At 54.6% G+C, this 21875-nt stretch overlaps 1 protein-coding gene across 1 annotated transcript; it reads left to right on the forward strand.

Annotated features, from left to right (window-relative positions):
• The first annotated feature begins 113 nt into the window (after positions 1-113).
• PTPRH (protein tyrosine phosphatase receptor type H) lies at positions 114-21589 on the forward strand. Its single transcript, XM_040634393.1, is given in 23 exon segments — positions 114-151; positions 691-905; positions 1912-2136; positions 2501-2857; positions 3205-3311; positions 6429-6462; positions 6666-6959; positions 8085-8373; positions 8652-8908; positions 9240-9512; positions 10196-10495; positions 10843-11106; positions 12890-12968; positions 13084-13131; positions 16438-16447; positions 17247-17327; positions 17717-17807; positions 18024-18100; positions 18180-18314; positions 18645-18767; positions 18978-19138; positions 20786-20921; positions 21009-21589. Coding segments are annotated over 23 exon segments (3705 nt in total). The 3' UTR covers positions 21120-21589.
• The last annotated feature ends 286 nt before the right edge of the window (positions 21590-21875 follow it).

A 21875-nucleotide genomic window follows, 5' to 3' on the forward strand; every position in this document is an offset into this window, starting at 1 on the left:
TAATAATACAGAAAGAAAAGGTGAGTGAGTTACACGTGAAAAGATGGCCAATAGCATTGCTCATTAAGGAAATGCAAATCAAAACCAGGAGGTACCACCTCACGCCCATTAGGATGGCGACGGTCAAAAAGAAAATCACATGTTGGCGAGGGTGGGAGAAATGGGAGCCCTTGGGCACCGTTGGTGGGAATGTAACATGGAGCAGCCACTGTGGAAAACAGCCTGGTGGTTCCCAAAATAATTAGACATAGGATTACCATATGATCGAGAAATTTCACTTCTGGGTATATACCCAAAATAATTGAAAGCAGGGTCCCGAAGAGATATTTGTACACCCATGTTCAAAGCATGTTATTCACAATATCTAGGAGGTGGGAGCAACCCAAGTGTCCATCGACGCCTGAGTGAATAAACAAAATGAGGAATATCTTGTATACATACATACAGTAAGAATTATTCACCAGCTGTTGGTGAGTTGTCCCGAGCCTCACTGATGGCCCCCCACTCCTCCACCCACACTGCTGACAAAGGAGCTTGGACTGCTCTCCCCCTGAGCCTCCTGGGGGTTCCTTGTAGAGGACTTGTGGGGGTTCCTTGCAGAGCTGATGGAAACGTCACATTCTGGGATTTATGGATGAGCATGGGGTGGATGAAGGAGCAGGGCACCGGCTGATGTCCTGCCCCTAACAGGCCTGTCTTCCCCCTTCCAGCCTCCAACCCAGTCAGAAGCCTAAAGGTAGAGGCTCAGCCCAGCCGTTCCATCACCCTGAGAAGGGAGGTCCCTGAGGGTCCAGGCCCTCAGCTGTACCTCTATGGGACCCAGTGGTCTAGGGAGAGCATCCCAGGTGGTTCTCACAGCACCCCAGACACCTGGATTGTGGTGGATAAACTTGAACCCCAACTTTGTATGAATTCTTAGTGTGGGCTGAACAGGACAGAGTGAGCAGCTCCAGGGAGACCCTCTGCGTGTCTATAGGTGACAAAGGACCCTCCCTAGGGATGACCCTACCAAGGAGAGAAAGGTCATTGCATTTGATTCCCGAGGCCACCGTAACAAAGTACCAGCAACCGAGGGGCTTAAAGCAACAGAAACATGTTGTCTCACAGTCCTGGAGGCTGGAATTCCAAAATCGAGGTGTCGTCACGCCCTCTTTGGAGCCTCAAGAATCTTTTCGCACCTCTTCTAGCTTCTGGTGACTCCTGGCCATCTTTGGCGTTCCTTGGTTTGAAGATGCATCACGCCAATTTCTGCCTCCGTCTTCCTGTGCTATTCTTCCTGTTTGGGTCCAAATTTCTCTTTCCTTCTAAGGATGCCAGTCATGGATTTAGGGCTCATTCTACTCCATGTGAACTCACCTTCACTTGGTTACGACTGCGAAGACCCTATCTCCAGACAAGGTCATGTTCGCAGGCACCAGGGGTTAGGATGTGGACATATCTTTCTGAGGGACACAGTGCAACCCCCAGGAGTCACCAAGGTGAGGATTAGCCAAGACCACTGCCCGCTTCGAGGCCACAGTAGGAGCTGGTTAGTAAAGACAGTGCTCCAATAGAACGCTGTGGGAGCCCGCACTCCCATGGCCTTGTTGAGACAGTTAGGCAGTGTCCACAGTTGAGATGTGGTCACCCTGGAAGTTGACTCTAAGGAGGAGAAGAGGAAATGAGGTCTATGGGGCCCCAGTCTCCAAGATCAGGGATGTGGGGCCCGAGACTGACACCCCATCCTCAGCGTCTATCTTCTGGGCCCTATTTCTAGAGAACACCCTCCTTAGCAACCAGGTCTGTCCAGGTGTGCTGCAGGTACTTAGGGATGTGGAAATGCTGACCCTGCTCCCTCTCTTTGTGCCCAATCTGGTGACAAACGTGGAGATTCAGGACACAGCATGAGCTATGTCACCCTGACCTGAACAGCTCCACTGGGTCCAGACTATCCACCTGACACCTACTGGGTCCAATGGTGGGAGGCAGGTTTCACCAGTGAGACCCTGAACATCTCAGGAACATGGGTCATGGAGGAGGGACTGGGAAGTGGGGCCCTGTACACCTTCACCATCTGGACGAGAAGGAGCAGAGCCAGCAGCAATACCCAAGTCTTTGACGTACCCACAGGTGCGACTCACGCCTGTTTGGGGTTGTAGGAAGGGGCTGGTCTGGGCCTCTGAGATCTTTCCTAGGAACTGGAGTGTTCATTTGATCTCAAAGGGTGGAGTCCTGTTGTTAGGGACTGTCTCTCCTTAGCAACAGGGATATGCAATTACCTCATTTTCCTGACCTATCTCTGAGAGTTAGAGCTTCAGAAGACCAGAAATAGCCTGAAATATCCGAGTCTAAGTCTCTGGTTTCCAGACTCGGTTGGCCAGCTCTGTGTTTTGGCCTCACCCCCATGTACTGCGTCCAGTGGGCCGGGAGGATGTGACAGGTGGGAGACCCAACTTCATGGACCCTGCACTGGAGGAGAGGCTGAGACACTGTACCCCTCACTAGGTGTGGGTGCCTACAGGTGCTCTGAGGCAGAGCGGGTATGGGGGAGATTCCAACAACCCCCCTCACTTGTCAGCTCTCAACAGGGTCACGGATCTGCACAAGGAAACTCAGACCAACAACTCAATCACCCTGGGGTGGAAGACCCTCACAAACCCCCACTCTCAGGCCGACACATACTGGGTCCAGTGCTCCCCTGGGGGACATCCCCAGGGAGAGCAAGACCCCCAAGGACATCAGGCCAACCAGACAGGCAGGACCAGTGAGACTTGCTATGAGATGCAGACCCTGGAACCCGGCACTCTGTACAAGTTCAGCGTGTGGGCAGAGAGGAACAGCGTGGCCAGTTCTGCACAGAGCCTCTTTGCATCCACAGGTGAGATGGACCCCCTTCTACCTGGTGGGGGCTTGGGTCAGACCTGGGGGCAGTGGGAGGTGAGTGGACTCCAAATCCCATCAGGCCATGGGGTCATGATTTCATAAACTGCAGTGACACAGAGCATCCAGGGACTCATGGGAATTGTGGTTTGAAGGGGAGGGTCTGTTGTGTGTCCATTAGGGGAGGACAGAGTATGAGAGATGAAGAGGGGTTTTGATTTTGGGAAGGAAAGGACGGGCTAGTTCTCAGAGAATTGGCACCACAGGTGGGAAGTAGGGGTGGGTGAGGGGATGGAAAGCCACCCTGTGTGGCTCCTACTGACCCCTCCTGTGCTGTCCCCCCAGTCCCGAGCCTGGTCACCATCACCTCCTGCATCAGCACCTCTGGGGGACACGGGGTCATCTTGACCTGGTCCTGCCCCCGAGGAGGCTACGAGGCCTTAGAGTTGCAGGTGGGTGGACAGCAGGACTCCCAGAACAGGTCCTCCTGCAGGAAAAGGGTGAATGTGTTGGGTCTCTGGCCGGCCCAGTCCTACCCAGCCACCGTCATGAGCCTCTGGGATGGAATGAGGGCCAGGTCTGCCTCTGTGACTTGCCACACTGAGAACACAGGTGAGCAGAGCCCCATGGGGACAAGAACATGGAATGGACAGCTAGCTGAGCCCCACTGTCAAGGCCATGGTCCCTGGAAATGGGGAAGGAGCAAATGCCCTGGGTACCCTGGGGACACCTTTGCCAGAGTCTCCTTGTAAAAGAAACAGGCTGGTGAGATGCCAGGGACTCAGGACCGAGCCCCCTCTTCCTCCTCTGGGGTGGGAATGGTGTGGAAGCAAAAGATGCCCCCAGAGCGAGCATTAGAGTGTTAGCTGCCTGTCCCTCCTTCCCACTTTTTCACGTGTGGGACAGAAAGTGGTAAACACAGCCTCGCCTATTAGGTGATCGCTGTGTGTGCACAGTGGGGCTGCTGCCTGCGTCCGACATGACCCCGGTGGTCCACACTTGCCGGCTTTCACATTCTTGTGCAGTCCCTCCCACACGATGAGGCTGACCCGCATAATGAGTGGGATGTGCCAGAAATGACGGTGTGCGCTTTCTGAGGCATACTGTGACTTCCGTGTTCCCTCTCTTGGATCCTTCACTCTGGGGAAGCTGGTAGCGTGCTGTGAGGACGCCCACATGCGCCATGCGTGATGCACGAAGACTGGGGGTCTCCCGCCAACAGCCGTGCCAGTGAACCCTCCTGGAAGTGGGTCCCCCAGCCGTGGTCAAAAGCCTTCGGATCACGCAGCCCCCACCAACATCTTGGTATCATCCTCAGGAGAGAGCCCAAGCCAGAACCACCCGGCCAGGGCGCTGCTGAATCCTCGCACACAGACCCCGAGAGAGGGGACGTGTTCACTGTTGTCTACACCACTCAGTCTTGGGGTGACTTGAGACTCAGCAGTAGGTGGGTCATACATACGCGTCACCTCACTATAACTCGCGACGGCTTCTCAGTGTTTGTCACGGAGATGGAGAAGGGGCAACCTTTACCGTGTAGGGGACCCGGCGTTTCTGTATCTGCAGACAGCGTTTCCAATTCCATTTCAAAAACATGAAGACAGAGACCCAGAGAGATGGGACGCCCCGCAAGGTCACACGGGACGGGGCGGGGGGGGGTAGTGCTAGCAATGCAGATGCAGGGGTGCGACTCCCAGACTCGCATTCTTGCTTTCACGCTGCCCCTGAAGCTAAGGCAGCCACTGGTGCGGATAATCAGTAAGTCCCCAGAAGAGCCCGAGAAGCCCCTCCGGGCACTGGAGGTCTTAGGGATGAACCAAAATACGTGTGGCTATGATTTAACAAGGGTTTCAAAATGGCCAGTCATCGTTCTAAGATTTTATACGGACGAAGTCATTTATTAGGGGTTGTCTCCATTCTTCCCCGCTGCAGGTGAATCTGAGTCACTATGAGTTTAAGTCACTTGCTCAAGGTCACAGGTCGACCGGCAAGGTGAATAAGCAAATACCGACCGTCTGGTGTGTGTGACAGGTATGGCCGAGCATCCTGCCGGGGCCAGGAAGGCGCCCGACCCAGTGTGGTCCATGTGGGACTGCATCCTGAGGGACCAGTAGGAATGAGGTCGTTGGGGAGGAAGGTAGGAGGGTGCACCTGGCAGGGAGCCCACATATGCAAAGGCCGGGAGGCAGGCAGGAGTGAAGTGGGCTCATTTTGGGAGGGCTGCTAGGCGTGTGGAGGCAGGGAGCGGTGCCAGGGCCTGGGTCGATGCGCAGAGCCCACTGTAGCACGGGGGTTTAGACCCAGCCTGGTCCCCTTGAGACACAGAGCCGGAGGTGGTTCTCTCCCAGGGCCGCCTCCAGCTCTGACCATCCAGGACCCGCGCTGTGCATTCACGAAGCAGCAGGGAGCAGCCCCGTATCCAGGCAATTTGGGTGGGATAGTGTCAGGTGCCCCAGGGGGAACAGGGGTGTCCAGAGGCCAGGACCGGAGCTGAGGCCTGGGGCGGGGCTGGGAGCCTCCACTTCCTCCTCCTCCCTTCCCGCCCTGGTCTGTGGCCTCACCACGCAGCTCAGAAAGGGGAAATTCTTGGGTTTAAAGTCCAGCGGGTGAAAGGTCGGGGCCCGGACACCTGAGTCCATCGGCAGTGACTGGAGATATGAAAAGGACCAGAGGGGGCCTCCGGGCCTGGGGGTGCCTGGCGCTGCTGGTGAGTGCTCCCAGATGGAGGCAGGGAGCTAGGGTCCTGAGGGAGTAGGGTCTGATGATCTCCTGGAGAAGGAAGCAAGCCTCTGGATTGTCAGCAAGACACACCTGGGCTCTCAGACCAGGCCATCCGCTGTGAGAGTGAGCTCTGGTTTCTGGCAAGACTCAGGTGTGCCCATGAAGATCCAGGGGGGCAGGTGCCCACTGCCTCAACCATCAGTCCAGGCCCTCAGCCCCTCCTCCCTCAGACCCAGGAGTCCTGAACCCCAGCCCCTCCTCCCTCAGACCCAGGAGCCCAGACCCCCAGCCCCTCCTCCCTCAGACCCAGGGGTCCTGAACCCCAGCCCCTCCTCCCTCTGACCCAGGAGTCCAGATCCCAGCCCCTCCTCCCTCAGACCCAGTAGTCCAGGCCCCAGCCCCCTCCTCCCTCAGACCAGGTGTCTGGCTCCTGGTTCCCAACCTTGATATCTTCCCGAAATTCCACTCTGTTGATTGCTCTCCTGCCAGGAGTATTCCAAGGTGGAATTTTTCAGGAAGTGTAACCATTAGGTATATGTCCTGACCTTATGGGTAGAGCTGACCCCAGCTCCTGGATCCCTGGAGTCCTGCCCCTGCCACACTCCCTTCCTACCCTCCAACACATACACACCCGGAAAAGACAGAGGACACTGGGGTGACCTTTGTTAGAGCCAAGTCTACGGAAGGAGACAACTTACTGTGTCCCTCCTCTCCCTCTAGCCCAGAGATGCTCAGGGTGGGGGCAGAAGACAGGAGGGTCACTGACTAGGCCCTCCCAGCCCCACAGTCTCCCCAGGTCAAGGGAGATGAGGCTCAGAATCTGACTCTCCTCTCTGGGTTCTCCCCAGGGCCTGTGCATCTGTACAGGAGCCCGGGCGGCTGGTGAGTGACCCCTGCTAAGTCTATCCCCTACATGGAGGAGAGAGCTCCGGTGTGGGAGGTGGTCTCATGGAGGGCAGGGTGATCCATGGCCCACGCTGATGGAAGTGGTCCTTCCTGGACTCGGGGCAAGAGCTGGGGGTAGTGGAAGGGCCAGTACTGACCTGCTCCCCTGCTCACACTGGGCCCTCCTTCCTGAATCTCAGTCCCCAACCCCGTGAGAAACCTGAGCGTGAAGGACCAGACCACCAGCTCCATCACCCTGAGCTGGACGGAGCCGGATGGCCCTGACCATTGGAACTACACCTACTGGGTCCAGTGGACTGGCGCCGATGGCAAAGCCGAGAACAAAAGCACAACCAGCACCAGTGTCCTGGTGGACGGACTGCAACCCGGCTCCTTGTACGAATTTGCTGTGTGGGTACAGATAAACGGAACCAGCAGCTCCAAGGAGACTTGCAACGCCACCACAGGTGAGAGGCAGCGACTGCTCCTGTTCTTTCCCTTTATTTTATGAGACTCGACAGAACAGCGGAGCGGACTCTCTAGCCCACAATCTCCCTGGGTCACGTTGAGCAGGGATGAAGAAAGAACATCACAGGTTCTGAGTTGGGGTCAGTCAGGGTCTAGGACCCTCTAGAACACAGACCGCAAGATGAGGGGGTGTCTCTCCTTAGCAGCCAGGGCTGTGTAGGGAGCAAGGTCATGTTGCCTCAGCCCTGAGGGGATTGGGTGTGTGGAATGTGGACACTCTGACCCCCTGAGTCTTCTCCTAGTCCCCAGATGTGTCACAGTCTTGAGGATGGAGCTCAGACCATCAGCCCCCTCACCCTGATGTAAACAGCTACTGTGTTCCGGAGCTCCACAGCCCAATATGGTAGCCCTGACCCCCGTCATGTGTCATGTGTGGCTATTTAAACTTAAGTTCCCGGGACACCTGGGTGGCTCAGTTGGTTAGTAGTCTGACTCTTAATTTCGGCTCAAGTCACGATCTCAGTGTTGTGAAATGGAGCCCTGCATCGGGCTTCACGAGATTCTCTCTCTGCCCTTCCCCCTCCGCTTACACATGCTCTCACCCTAAAATAAAATAAAATAAAATAAAATAAAATAAAATAAAATAAAATAAAATAAAATAAAATAAAATAATAAAATAAAAATTAAGTTCCGTAAAATTGAAAATTCAGTTCCCCATTTCATGTGCTCAGAAGCTGTGGTAAGGGAGTCCCAGTTCCCCCTCAGTATCCCACTGAGTAGAGCCTGTTATATTGGATCCTGGGAGAGCATTTCCATCTTTGCAGAAATTGTATTGGAAAGCACTGCTCTAGACCCTTGCTACTTGAAATATGGTCCATGGGTGGGCAGCACCAGCGTGTGCCCAGAACTGACTGGAAATGCAGAATCCGTGTCATCTCAGACCGACTCAATGGAAACCCGAATCTTAACAAGATCCCCAGTGTTATGTGAGGGTACTGAAGTTTGAGAAGTGCTGGTCTAGACCACATACCTTGCATCTCCTGGGACCAGGCATTGAGGCAGCAGTGGGGATTTTGAGGGCAAAAATGTGCACTGACTGTCACCCGATCCGCTCTCTTGCTGACATGGGACACCTTTCCCTAATTTCTCAGCCCCCAATCCCATCACGAAGCTGAAGGTAGCAAATCAGACCACCAGCTCCATCACCCTGAGCTGGACGGAGCCGGATGGCCCTGACCATCGGAACTACACCTACTGGGTCCAGTGGACTGGCGCCGATGGCAAAGCCGAGAACAAAAGCACAACCAGCACCAGTGTCCTGGTGGACGGACTGCAACCCGGCTCCTTGTACGAATTTGCTGTGTGGGTACAGATAAACGGAACCAGCAGCTCCAAGGAGACTTGCAACGCCACCACAGGTGAGAGGCAGCGGCTGCTCCTGTTCTTTCTCTTTATTTTATGAGACTCGACAGAACAGCGGAGCGGACTCTCTAGCCCACAATCTCCCTGGGTCACGTTGAGCAGGGATGAAGAAAGAACATCACAGGTTCTGAGTTGGGGTCAGTCAGGGTCTAGGACCCTCTAGAACACAGACCGCAAGATGAGGGGGTGTCTCTCCTTAGCAGCCAGGGCTGTGTAGGGAGCAAGGGCATGTTGCCTCAGCCCTGGGGGGATTGGGTGTGTGGAATGTGGACACTCTGACCCCCTGAGTCTTCTAGTCCCCAGATGTGTCACAGTCTTGAGGATGGAGCTCAGACCATCAGCCCCATCACCCTGATCTGGGAGGTGCCCCTGGGCCCTGGCCTTCAGGTCTACACGGATAGGGTCCAGTGGACTGGAGAGGGAGACGGAATTGAGACCCGACACTCAGCCAACTTTAGTTTCAGTGAACCCAGAACTGGGACCTTGTACAAAGTCTCTGTGTGGGCATAAAGGAATGAAGTACCTGGCTCCAGACAGAACCTCAGCAGCTCCACAGATGACAAGCATCAGTGCCTACTCTCTGTTTTGGTGAGAGGTTAAGAACCGGCCAACATGGCACCTCCGCTGGGTTCTGGGATCCAGCCATCATCTCTATGACCTCACTGAGCCAGACCCAAACCCTGAGTCGGCAGGAGAGTTGTGGCCATTCCTGGGGACAGGCCTGTCCAGAGGTCTGCTGCTGAGCCTGAGGGCTGCAGGTGTCCAGGCCTCTCTAGGTCCCATCTCAAGGAAGTGTTCCTTAACAAGCTTGTCTGCACAGGGAGGCTGTTTTCTGGATTCTTGTGGACCAGGGATTGGAAACTCTGACTCTCTGCTCTTTCTGCCAGTTCCTAATGCAGTGACAAGTCTTGGGATGCAGGACCAGACCAACAACTCCATCACCTTAAACTGGACAGCTCCCCTGGGCCCAGATCATCCTCCCTACACCTACTGGGTCTCATGCGCCAAGGAGGGGATTATTGCCATTAAAACCCAGGACACTCCAGATACCTGGATCACACTGAAGGATCTGGAAGCTGGGACCTTGTACACCTTCACCGTCTGGGCAGAGAGGAATGGGGTCAACAGTGATAACAGGACACTCACTGAAGCCACTGGTGAGACTCAGGCTAGTTCTAGACAGACCCAGTACTATGGAGATGGGAAAAGGAAAGGATTGGGGAGACTTTGGTGACCCCATCTAGCCTCATTGGACCTTGAGCTTGTAGGTCTGCTTCTAGGAGGAGTCTGTCCTCAGCAGCCAGGGTTTTCCAATTATGGGGAATGAAGAGAGCCCCTGACCGCCCAGCACCATCCCTCAGGAACCAAAAAAGCTAGAAGACTGAAGTGCACACCTCGTCCCAGTGTATTCGCTGAACCCAAAGGGACCCGCCTCTCAGCCTATACATGGAGGGCCCCAAGTGTGACAGGAACCAAAATTATGCCAGGAACTAGGTTCACTGTGGGTGGATGGAACCTGGAACTCTTTAGTCTTTGGCCACTTGGGCTAAGATGACTAAGGTCAACAGCTCCGTCTAGAAAGAAGGGTCCAGAAGTAAGGAGGGACCCTGCCTCAAGCTGCTCATGTGGGAGACAGTGCAGAGAAAAGTGATGGGTGGGACCCAGGGCTATAGACTCAAGACAGAGAGGCCCCAGGCGATCCTGGTCCCCACCTGGCCTCTTTTCTGTGGTTCGAACTTCCTAGGAAGTGGACTCACCGAGCAATCAGGGGAGCTGAGCAGGCTCGGGATCGAGGGTCCTTGAGGATACACCCCCTTGAGCTTCTATCCTCACTTGTCAGCTCCCAACAGGGTCATGGATCTGCACAAGAAATCTCAGACCAACAACTCAATCACCCTGGGGTGGAACGCCCCCAGAGGCGCCCACTCTCAGGCCTACACATACTGGGTCCAGTGCTCTCCTGGGGGACATCCCCAGGGAAAGCAAGACCCCCAAGGACATCAGGCCAACCGGACAGTCAGTACCAATGAGACTTGCTATGAGATGCAGACCCTGGAACCTGGCACTCTGTACAAGTTCAGCGTGTGGGCAGAGAGGAACAATGTGGCCAGTTCTGCACAGAGCCTCTTTGCATCCACAGGTGAGATGGACCCCCTTCTACCTGGTGGGGGCTTGGGTCAGACCTGGGGGCAGTGGGAGGTGAGTGGACTCCAAATCCCATCAGGCCATGGGGTCATGATTTCATAAACTGCAGTGACACAGAGCATCCAGGGACTCATGGGAATTGTGGTTTGAAGGGGAGGGTCTGTTGTGTGTCCATTAGGGGAGGACAGAGTATGAGAGATGAAGAGGGGTTTTGATTTTGGGAAGGAAAGGACGGGCTAGTTCTCAGAGAATTGGCACCACAGGTGGGAAGTAGGGGTGGGTGAGGGGATGGAAAGCCACCCTGTGTGGCTCCTACTGACCCCTCCTGTGCTGTCCCCCCAGTCCCGAGCCTGGTCACCATCACCTCCTGCATCAGCACCTCTGGGGGACATGGGGTCATCTTGACCTGGTCCTGCCCCCGAGGAGGCTACGAGGCCTTTGAGTTGCAGGTGGGTGGACAGGACTCCCAGAACACGTCCTCCTGCGGGATGGAGGTGAATGTGTCGGGTCTCTGGCCGGCCCATTCCTACCCAGCCACCGTCACGACCCTCTGGAATGGAATGAGGGCCAGGTCTGCCTCTGTGACCTGCCACACTGAGAACACAGGTGAGCAGAGCCCCACGGGGATGAAGCTACGGGGACCCCATCAGGCTCTGTTGGGAGGCCGTCTTACTTACCCAACGGGTCCTGTGCGTTTGTCTGTTTGCTTTGTTTTCTGCATTCTTTAAAACAGCTTTGTCGAGATATAATGCACATATCGTACAATGCACCCACTTGAAGTGTAGAGCTAAGGGTTCCAGAGCATTCGCAGTACTATGCCACCCAGTTACCTTCCCAGGAACATTTTCCTTACCCACCAAAAAAGGTTGCCTCCTTAAGCCATCACCCCCGAGTTTTCCCATGTCCCCACCAACCTGGCCTAGGGAATCTCAAATTTACCTTCTGTTTCTATAGATTTGCCTGTTTTGGACATTTCCTAAAAAGACAATCAAACAACATGGGGTCTTCTGTGGCTGGCTTCTCTCACTCGGTATAATGTCTCTAAGGTCCGTCGACGTTGTAGCATGTGTCGGTGGTCTCCTTTCTTTTCGCCAAACAATATTCCGTTGTATGGAGAGACCACATTTTGTTTGTCCGTCTGTCTGTGGATGGGTCTGTTGGGTGGTTTCCACGTTTTGGCTATTATGAGTAATGCTGCTATGAACATTTATGTACATGATTCTGTGCGGACACACATATTTATTTCTCTGGGGTATATACCCGGGAGTGGCACCGTGCACTCAGATGGGCAACTCTGTGTTTATCCTTTGGAGCGCTGCCAAACTTTTTTCCGATGTGGCTGCACCATTTTCTGCTCATCACTGGGGTATTTTGGAGAAGTTTGAGCCTCATACTTAGGAAATCTCTGATCATATACCTTGGCTGTGGTCATAGGCTTCACTGGGCCCCCTCAGTCACTTCCTGTGAATCAGGACCTCTTATAAGATTGGGTCTCTGATCTGGAGAGAGATTATGGTTTGGGGCAATGATAAATGAATTCTACTTCCACCTGGGCTTCTCTGGATCCTACTTTCCAGGTGGGTCTCTTGCTTAGCAAGCAAGGTCCCTGGGGGACCAGGTCCATGAGGGGAATGGCTTCCCCACCAGGCTGTGTCAGACCCTGCCAGAACCTGTTGGCGGGTCCTAGTCACCGAGACCATTGGGAAGCGACAGCTGATGGAGGTGGGCTGTGTGCTGGAGTCTACCCCAAGACCAGGTGTCTAAGGACAGATCCTGGGAGATCTGTGCCTGTTAGAACCTGGGACCCAGACCTGCAGCACCACCATTGCAGGGGAGCCCTTCTGCTAGCAAACGGGACCTTTGAGAAGACGAGCCTCCATTCTGGGGAGAGCCATCCATGCCATCCATGCCATCAATGCCAGATAGTGGCTTCCCAACCTTGGCACTATTGACTTTTGGGGACGGGTCATTCTTTGCTGTGGGGGCTGTTCTGTACATTGTAGGGTGTCCAGCAGTACCCCTGGCCTCCACCTGCTGGATGCTAGGGCACCGCCACTCTAGTCGTGACAACCACAAATGTCTCCAGACATTGGTGATGTGTCCTGTGGGGCCAAAATCGTCCTCTCCAAGAACCATTAGTGTATCCCATGGAGGGGCAGAGTCACTCTGGCAACCGGGCTACCTGAGCAAATGGTATCTTCGGACCAGGCTTCTGGGGAAGGCTGTGTGGGAGGTGAGGCTCTATCCAGTGGCTTTCTCCTCTCCCTCTGTGCCCTCACATCTGTCCTGTAGGCCCTCTGGTCACATTCCAGGCAAGGACGGAGGTAGGAGAGACAGGTTGCCAGCGGATGAGGCCAGCACTAACAAGTCCTCATGCCTCCTCCCCCAGGGGTCATTGCGGGAGCCATTGTTGGCGTCATCCTGTTTCTCATCCTGGTGGGTCTGCTGATTTTCTTCCTGAAGAAGAGGTGGGACTCTGCATGGGGCTGACTGACTACCTGGAGAGGGGGCAGGGGGAGCGTAATTGTCCCTGGTTCCAGCCTGACTCCCCTCGGGCCTTCTGTTGCAATGTCTTTTTTCCAGGCACGAGAAGAGCCGGAGGGAACCAGCACCCAAGGGTCTGATCTTCAGGTAAGCAGAAGGTGTTGGGGAGCACCTGGAAGAACTGCTGTCAGGTCAAATCAAGGGGTGTTTGCTGCTCACTGGAGAGGTCAGAGTGCGGGCTCAGCGAACCCACCCACACAATGCCTTCTGCCCCAAGGATCAAAAGCCTTCCATGCTCCCCACAACCTGGGCCAGTGGCTTCGGAGTCAGTCTTAGTTTCAGCTCTGGGACTTTATGCATCCAACAGCATATTCACTGAGCATCTATTATGTGTCAGGCACTGTTCTAGGTGCAGAGGACACAGTGAATTAAACAAAAATTTCTGCCCTCATGGAGCTTACATTCGAGTACAAGAAGCCCTTAATAAACAAGATCCTAGTGGTTGTGATGCTTACAATAGGCAATAGAGCAAGAGGTGGGACTAGAAAGTGTAGAAGAATATTTTAGATCGAGTGCTAAAATTAGAGAAAATTGTAGACAGGTGTCCAGGAAAAGCCAGACTAAGATGATGACTAAGAGGAAGTCATTTGTGCAAATCCACATGAACGTCTTGGGAAAGGGCATTCCAGGCAGAGGGACCAGCAAGTGCAAAGGTCCTGAGGCAGGTGCATACTTGCAGGGTTTCGAGAATGTTGGTATCTCTGAGACTAAAGCAGATTGGATGAAGGGCAGGAGATGAGGTCAGAGAGGTATCAGGTGGGACAAGGTCAGGCAGGACCTTGCAGATGCAAGTAAAGAGTTTGATTTTATGCTGATTTTGGGAGTTTTGGGAGGGTTTTGAATAGACTCAGTGACCCAATCTAACCTACTTAAGAAGCAAAGGCAAGAGTCAGAGAGAGAGGAAGTGGTATGTAATAATCCAAACAAGAGACAATTGTTTTGGACCAGGAAATGGTTAGAGGTTGTCGTATTCTGGATATGGTTTGGGTATTTAAACAACAGGTCTGGCGAAGGAATGGGCGTGTGGTTTGGGAGTCGGAGAGGGTGCAAGTGTGAGCCCAAGGAATTCAGCCTGAGCAGCAGGAAGATCAGAGTCACCATTGCTTGAGATGGAATTACTCTGGAGTCAGGTGTGGGGGAAAGTGTCAGCAGCTCACGGTGGACATGCGACATCCACGCAGAGACACTTCCGATGGGGCAGCTGGATGAGCCGTTGGAGGGCAGGTCTGTGCGCATGTCTTCATTGCTCTGAGTGTTCTTTAGGTGGGGTCAGCAATCATCGAGTCTCTGTGTTAGAATGATCCCCCGGCATTGACAGAGGAGAGACGGGAAGTTGGGAGAACAGCTGTGATGGGCTGGCCAAAAAAGGAGGTGTAAGCTGAGGCAGGGGCTGTCAGAAGCAGACGCATGGGGTGTGGGGAAAGGTGATGTCCAGTTTCTCCTTTGCCATAGAAGCTGTTCTAGCCAGCGTGCCACCCCCGGTCAAGCTGACGTCTCCCCACCTTCCCCTGTGCCCACCTGCCCTCTGCGGCATCTGCGACAGATCATTAATCCATGCATTCGTTGGATTCCAAGCCTGGCTGGCCTTTGGTTGAGCACATGGCATCTGCAGCTTCCACATCTGTGTCCAGATGTCCTCCTGATAGTCCTCTGGGACACCAGGTGCAGGTTCCAGGAGGCAGGGGGCACATCGATCCAAAGGTCGGGAGAACGGGCAGGAGGAACTAGTGATGGGATTTGGGAATCAGGTGTAGAGCTCGAAGGAGAAGCCATGTTAGTGGACTAAATCTCGTAAGAAGTGTGTGTGCAATGAGAGGACAGGCTTGGAGACGGACCCTCAAGAATGTCACCTTGTCTTGTGGATGCAGGAAGAGGGGCCCCTGGAGGAGAAGGAGACCCAGCGGCCAGGGGCGTGGTGGTGGTGCCAGCAGGGGTGGGGGTCCAGGAGGGAGGGAGGAGTGGTGGGTGGAGTTACATGCTGCTGAGACTCAGGCCAGGGACAGACTGAGAGCTGGCCCTTGGAATTGGAGAAAAGGAGGCAAACAAGATCGGGGGACTCTGGGAAAAGCAGTCCTTGCCCCGTGGAGTGGTGCTGCAGACACCAGGCCTTGGGGAAGGGCAGGAAAGCAGCAGAGAAAACCGGTCTGCATGAGAAGTTTGAACGTGCATGGGTGTTTGAACACATTGTGTTGCTGTTTAGGGGTGATAAAGCCAAACAGCAGAGAGACGACCGCCCCTGAAAACAGTTTATTATACTCACAGATCCCAAGAGAGGCGGACATAGTATGGCCCTCAGGGCTACACGGGGAAGCACCAGGCTCAGTCGGGAGGTAGGGGGGTGGGGAAAGTGCAGTTGAGAGCCGCAATTATGGTTTCTGTGGGGAGGAATGGACAACACCAGGCCAACAAGCTAGGTGGGAATCACTTTGGTGAGCTCTGGGGTGTAGGGGCTGCCCTTGGGGGCTGAGGGCAGGTGCGTAGTGGCCCAGAGCATGAGACCCCCATGGAGGAGATGCTGCGTGTGTGTGGGGGGGGGGGGTCACCCCGGCTCGAGGTGTGGGACACACTGCCCTCTAGCTGGGACCTCAAAAGTGGGTCGAGATAGCGTTCGTAAAGTTGTCTCACAAGCAGAGGATCGAGAACAGGTTGAAGCTGGAGCTGCATGAGTCAAAAGCCTTTTTTTCATATAGAAGAGAGATGATTAGCACGTTTACCAGCTAAAGGGAAAGAGGAGAGGGTGGAAATGCAGACTAGAAGGAAGGACTGATGCGGGAAAGGGTGGAGGGAATTGGAGCCCGGGAGAAGCGGAGTTGCCTGAAATGGGAGAAGAAGCCCCGTTTTCCTTTTTATAATTAAAAAAACTGTAACTGTGGTCGAATACACGTAACATTTACCATCGTACCCATTTACAGGTGTCCAGTTCCGTGGCATTAAGCACATTCACGCTGTCATGCAACTGTCACTCCCGTCCGTCCACAGAACTTTCCATCTTGCAGAACTGAAACTCTGTCCCCACGAACGCCCTCCCCATCCCCCTTCCCCAGACCCTGGCTCCACCGTCTACTTTCTGTCTCTGTAAATCTGTCTGCCCTAGGGACCTCATCGAAGTGACTCATCAGTATTTGTCCTTCTGTGACTGGCTTATCTCACTCAGCATAACGTTCTCCAGGTTCATCCATGCTGTAGTCTGGGAAGGAATATTCTTCCTTTTTTTTTTTTAAAGATTTTTTTTTTTTTTTTTAATTTGAGAGAGAGTGCAAGAGCACAAGCAGGGGGAGCTGCAGAGGGAGAGGGAGAAGCCGACTCCCTGTTGAGCAGGAAGCCCGACGTGGGGCTCGATCCCAGCACTCCGGGATCATGACCTGAGCTGAAGGCAGATGTTAACCGACTGAGCCACCCAGGCGTCCCCAGAATGTTCTTCCTTTTTAAGTCAGGATAATATTCCATTGCACAGACCACCTTTTGTTCATCCGTGTTCCACCGATGAATGCAGTGACAAGTGAGTGAGCGGTGGATGAAGGGTAGTGGACTCTGGGCTGTTTCCACCTTTGCTCTTTGAATAATGCTGTTACGAACATGGGTGCACACTTGTCTCTTCGAGACCCGGCTTTCAGCTCAGGAGTGGAACGGGTAAATCAGCAATGCCGTTTTGATCCAGCACATTCATTTCTGAGTATTTATGTGCAGGAAATGAGATCGCTATCTTGGCGAGGCATGTGCGCCCCACGTCCACTGCCGTGTTATGGATGGTGGCCAAGATTCGGAGACACTGAAGTGGCCACGGATGGTGAATGCATAAGGAGAATGTGGTGTATCTGTGATGGAGTATTATGCAGCCTTAAAAAAGAAGGAAATCCTGACATTGGTGACATGGTGTGCAGATCCTGAGGACGTGATACGGGGTGAGATAAGTCAGAGAAAGAGAAATACTGCATGACATCACTTGTATTTGAAGTTTAAAAAAACCAGCTGAGTTCATAGAAACTGAGACCAGACGGTGGCTGCCAGAGGCAGAGGGAGGAGGGCTGATGAATTGGGTGAAGGGGGTCAGAAGGTGCAAACTTCCAGTTACAAGATGAATAGGTCCTGGGGACGCTAAGAAACACATAACAACAACCAGGGGAGGACAGGCTTTTCTCTCATCCCAAGAGCACAGGACCGGAGGAAGTTAAATTCTGCCCCTTTCCCACAGCTTCATGGAGGACATCCGGGCAGAAGACTTTGCTGACCATGTCATGAAAAAGGAGAAGGATGGCAACCGTGGCTTCGAGGAGGAGTACGAGGTGGGTGGGAAGCGAGGGGGTGGAGCTGCGCGGCACATGCCCCGGGACCTCGCCCACCTTTTGGAATTAGAGGAAAGCAGGGCCACCTGTTTTGTTTGCTTATGCAAACAAGAGTCTTTTTTTGGCTCCTTGAAATCTTATGGGTCAGTGCTGAAGAAACACCTTGGTTTTTCCCTGGCGCCTCTTCTCTTTCCGACCTCTCTAGCCCGCACTGTCCCGCAAATCCTCCCAAGTGACCTGTGGGGATGGTGGTACACTGGCTTTATTTTTGTGGGGGCCACAGAATTCCAGGGCGTGGGGGTGAGTGGAGTGGTGCTGAACGGGGTACCCCTGGGGGAAGGTGGAGAAATTCCAATGCCTGTGCCTCTCCCCTCTGCCTGTGCCCCCAGCAACTGGCTCTGGAGAGCCACAGCCAGTCTCAAACGGTGGCCTCGGCTCCTGAAAACAGCGCCAAGAACCGTTACAGTAACGTGCTGCCCTGTGAGTCTTAGGCCCCTGTTGACTTCCTCCCCAGCCGTGGCTTTGTCAACACCCCATCCCCCGTCCCCATCCCGTAAGAGACACAAAGCCCTTGCCCCCCAGAGGTGGGCACTCCGGCCCCTCTTGGAGCTCCCAGGCCTTCCACGTGACTTCTGTCCCTGGGTCTCGCACCCCCGGCCCCCGCTCTGCTTCACTGATGCTGGCCTCTTCCCCCAGATGACTGGTCCCGTGTGGCCCTGAAGCCCCCCCAGGAGGAGCCAGGCTCTGACTACATCAACGCCAGTTTCATGCCTGTAAGGTTGCGGTTGGGAGCCAGGAGGGTGCTGAGTGATGCTGAGAAGGGAAGGACTGGAGCCTGTTTCCCTCCACCAGGGCCTCGAGAACCCCCAGGAGTTCATTGCAGCCCAGGGCCCCCTGCCCCAGACGGTGGGTGACTTCTGGCGCTTGGTGTGGGAGCAGCAGAGCCGCACCCTGGTCATGCTGACCAACTGTGTGGAATCCGGCCTGGTGAGAGCCCTGCAGGGTCTCGGCATTGACCCCTGAGTTCCAACCCACGACCCTGCCCTGGACCCGGATCCCACTGTCGCCCTGACTCAGACCTTGCTGATTCCCTCCCACAGGACCACAGCCTCCTCCAGTCGCCCCAGCATATCCATTGGTCCATATAACCCAGTGACCTGGGGAAGGAGGGGTCCTCCTGGCTGGGATGAATGTAACCTGGCTGGCCTGGGGTCTTGCCTCCTCAGCAGGCACTGAATGCAAGCCCCACAGTGTAGAAGGGCACCGGGAGGGGTTGTGTGGGGCCTCCTGTTCTCTGACCTCCCGGTTTGCCCCCAGGTAAAGTGTGAGCATTACTGGCCTCTCGACGCCAAGACCTGCACACATGGGCACCTACAAGTGACGCTGAAGGGTGAGGAGGTGCTGGAGAACTGGACAGTCCGAGACCTGACGCTCCAGCACGTGAGTCCGTGGTACTCGGCCAGCCCCATCCTGACCATCATCTCCTCCCCTGGATTCTGTGCCTCAGAACCCCTCCCGAATCCGAGCCCTCTGTCACTCTCCCAGGGGACCACAGTGTGCCCAGGGATGCCCTCCACCAGTCAGATACCAGCCCCCCCCCACCAACCCAGGCACCCTGAGCTCTCCCTCCCCAACCCACCCCCCGTCTAGATGCAAGAGCAGAACACACTATCCGTGCGTCAGTTCCATTATGTGACCTGGCCAGACCATGGCGTCCCCCGCTCCCCAGACCCCATGCTGGCCTTCCAGAAGATGCTGCGGCAGTGGCTGGACGAGAACGTGGAGGGAGGCCCCCCCATTGTGCACTGCAGGTGAGGGCACTGCCCCTGAGGGACTCAGGAACCTGGGTTAGTGGTCCTTGGGCATCTCTAGAGGAGATGGAAGAAAGGAGGAGGGGGTAGAGGATGTGGAGGCAGAAAGCAAAGGGGCAGCGAGGCTGAGGGCCATGAGGATGGGGTGACAAGATGGGAAAGCCTGTTCGAAAGGTCAAGGAGGGGAATGCGGAGGTGGGGAGAAGGGAGGGAGGGGTGAAGGGCAGGAGGGCCAAGCAGCATTTGAAACACCTCCAGCGTGCCAGGGACCTCACCCTGTCCACCCTGTCCGCCATTCCCCTGATATTGATCCTGACGCCTCTGGAGATGAGGTTCCCGGGGGAATCAAGGGGCCTGCTCCAGAGGGGCGGACAGCCTCTGAAATGGGGCTCTGGCTGCAGGGACAGCCTCGCAACCTCATGACCAAAAGGGTTTCCTCCCCGCTGCAGAGCTGGGGAAACCCAGTCAGAAAGCTGAAGTCTTGGGTTCAAGGCTGCTAGGAAGTGGCCATACTGATGCCCATGGTGGCACTCTTTTTTTTTTTTTTAAAGATTTTATTTATTTATTCAACAGAGATAGAGACAGCCAGAGAGAGAGAGGGAACACAGTCAGGGGGAGTGGGAGAGGAAGAAGCAGGCTCATAGCGGAGGAGCCTGATGTGGGGCTCGATTCCAGAACGCCGGGATCACGCCCTGAGCCGAAGGCAGACGCTTAACCGCTGTGCCACCCAGGCGCCCCCCATGGTGGCACTCTTAAGCTCTGTGCTGAAGTGTGTCCGAACACCTGCCCTGTCCCCAGATAGCGCCCCCTGGAGGTGTCCCCAGCAGGGGGTCATCCCTCCCGCCCAAGCACAGAAGGGACTTGTGCAGAGTGGTTAAGATGGTTAACTTGAACCTTAAGAAGGAATGAAATACTGATTCATTCGACGATGTGGAGGAACTTTGAAAGCATGATGCTGAGTGAAAGAAGCTAGACGCAAAAGGTCCCACATAGTATGATCCCATTTGCAGGAGATGTCCAGGATAGGAAAATCCACAGAGCCAGAAAACAGCTCGATGGTCACCAGGGGCTGGGGACAGGGGAGCAGGGGGAGCAACTGCTTAATGGGTACAAGGTCTCCTGGGAAGTTAGAAGTGTCTGGGAACTAATTAGACCGGCTGTCACACAACATTGTGAATGTCCTAAAGGCCACTGAATTGTTTTCTTTAAAATGGTTAGCTTGATGTTTAAACTTTTTTTTTTTTTTTTTTGGAAAGATGACCTTAGGAGTTCCTTTTCTCGAGTGTGAACTCCAGCTCTGTGGTTTATTGTCCTAGTGACCCAGGACAGACAAGTGACCTCATGTCACTCAGCCTCCATTTCCCTGTCTGTAAAGTGGGTGTGCTGGCAGCTCCAACTTCTCAAGGCTGGGGCAAGTGAAAAGGGCATGTCAGGCACTTGAGGCAGAGCCTAGCAGACAGAAGGAACTCCAGGCATAGTCACACGCAGTGGCTTTTTACTCCGTTAAATAGCCCCCACTTATGCTGTATCCCCCAGAATGCTATCTTGCCGAACAATGTCCGCATCCTGGGTGCTCCAAACACAGATCCCTCCAATCAGGCAAGACTCCCCCTTCCTGTAGCCCAACCCCTTCTTGTTCCTGTCTAGTGCTGGCGTGGGCCGCACGGGCACCCTCATTGCCTTGGACGTCCTGCTGAGGCAGCTGGAACGGGATCGATGTGTGGGGCCCTTCAGCTATGTGCGGAAGATGAGGGAAAGCCGGCCTCTGATGGTGCAGACTGAGGTGATGGGGCTCCTGAGGGCACAGGGGGGGGGGCTCTGGGAGGGGGAAGAGGCCAGGGCTCACCCCCTACCCTGTACCCCCCCCCAGGCCCAGTATGTGTTCCTGCACCAGTGCATTCTGCGATTTCTCCAGCAGTCAGGCCAAGCCCCCACAGACAACGGGGCTGCATTTGAGAACCCGCTGTATGAGAATGTCTGAGCCTCGGGAGGGCTGAGACCCCAGCCCAGCTAGACTTGAACTCTGGATCCCCACTTCAGCCCAGATTCCTGGAGCCCTGGGACAGCAGAGGGCTGGGGTCCCAGACTCCAGGGTCTTGCAGGGGTAGAAGAGGCCTGGCAGCCTAAACCGTTTCCCTGGAGCAGAGGGCAGGTGGGTTCAGGTATCCTAGACTCCTGGTTCTTCTGAGGAGGGAGGGATGGGAGCTAGGATTTCCTCGCTCTTTGAGGGAGGAGGTGGCTGGGGACCCAGGCTGCAGGATTTTAGAGAAAGAAGCTGGATCCTGAGGAAGGAAGAAATTAGAGTCTGGAATTCTAGCTACCCCAGGAACAAAGGCAGGGAGGATCTATGCCATGTTTTACTCTAGAAACCAAATCAGTCTCCTAGGATCTGAGATTTCCCTGCACCCCACTGCTTGTACATATCTTTTTCTTCTATCCCATAATTTATTAAATCACTATTCTCCCCAGAGACTCTTGGTATAGTGGATTTCTGGGTCTGGAAATAATATTGGGGTGAGAGTGGGGCTAGATTCCTGATGTTCAGGCACTGAGGTAAATGTCCTGGGAGCGAAGATAGAGGGACCCACAATTTTGCACCCGAAAAAAATGTGTTTGGATAGTTGAGTCTCTCAGAGAGGGTTGGAAGTCCACACTTATGTCCAGGGTCTGGGCAGTGTGGACACTGTTTGCTGAAGCTAGGAGCATAGGGGCTTGCTTCCTGAGCCTGCTGTTGGGG

This window comes from Ursus maritimus, unplaced genomic scaffold (assembly GCF_017311325.1).
Source record: "Ursus maritimus isolate PB19 unplaced genomic scaffold, ASM1731132v1 scaffold_19, whole genome shotgun sequence".
In the NCBI taxonomy this organism is placed as follows: domain Eukaryota; kingdom Metazoa; phylum Chordata; class Mammalia; order Carnivora; family Ursidae; genus Ursus; species Ursus maritimus.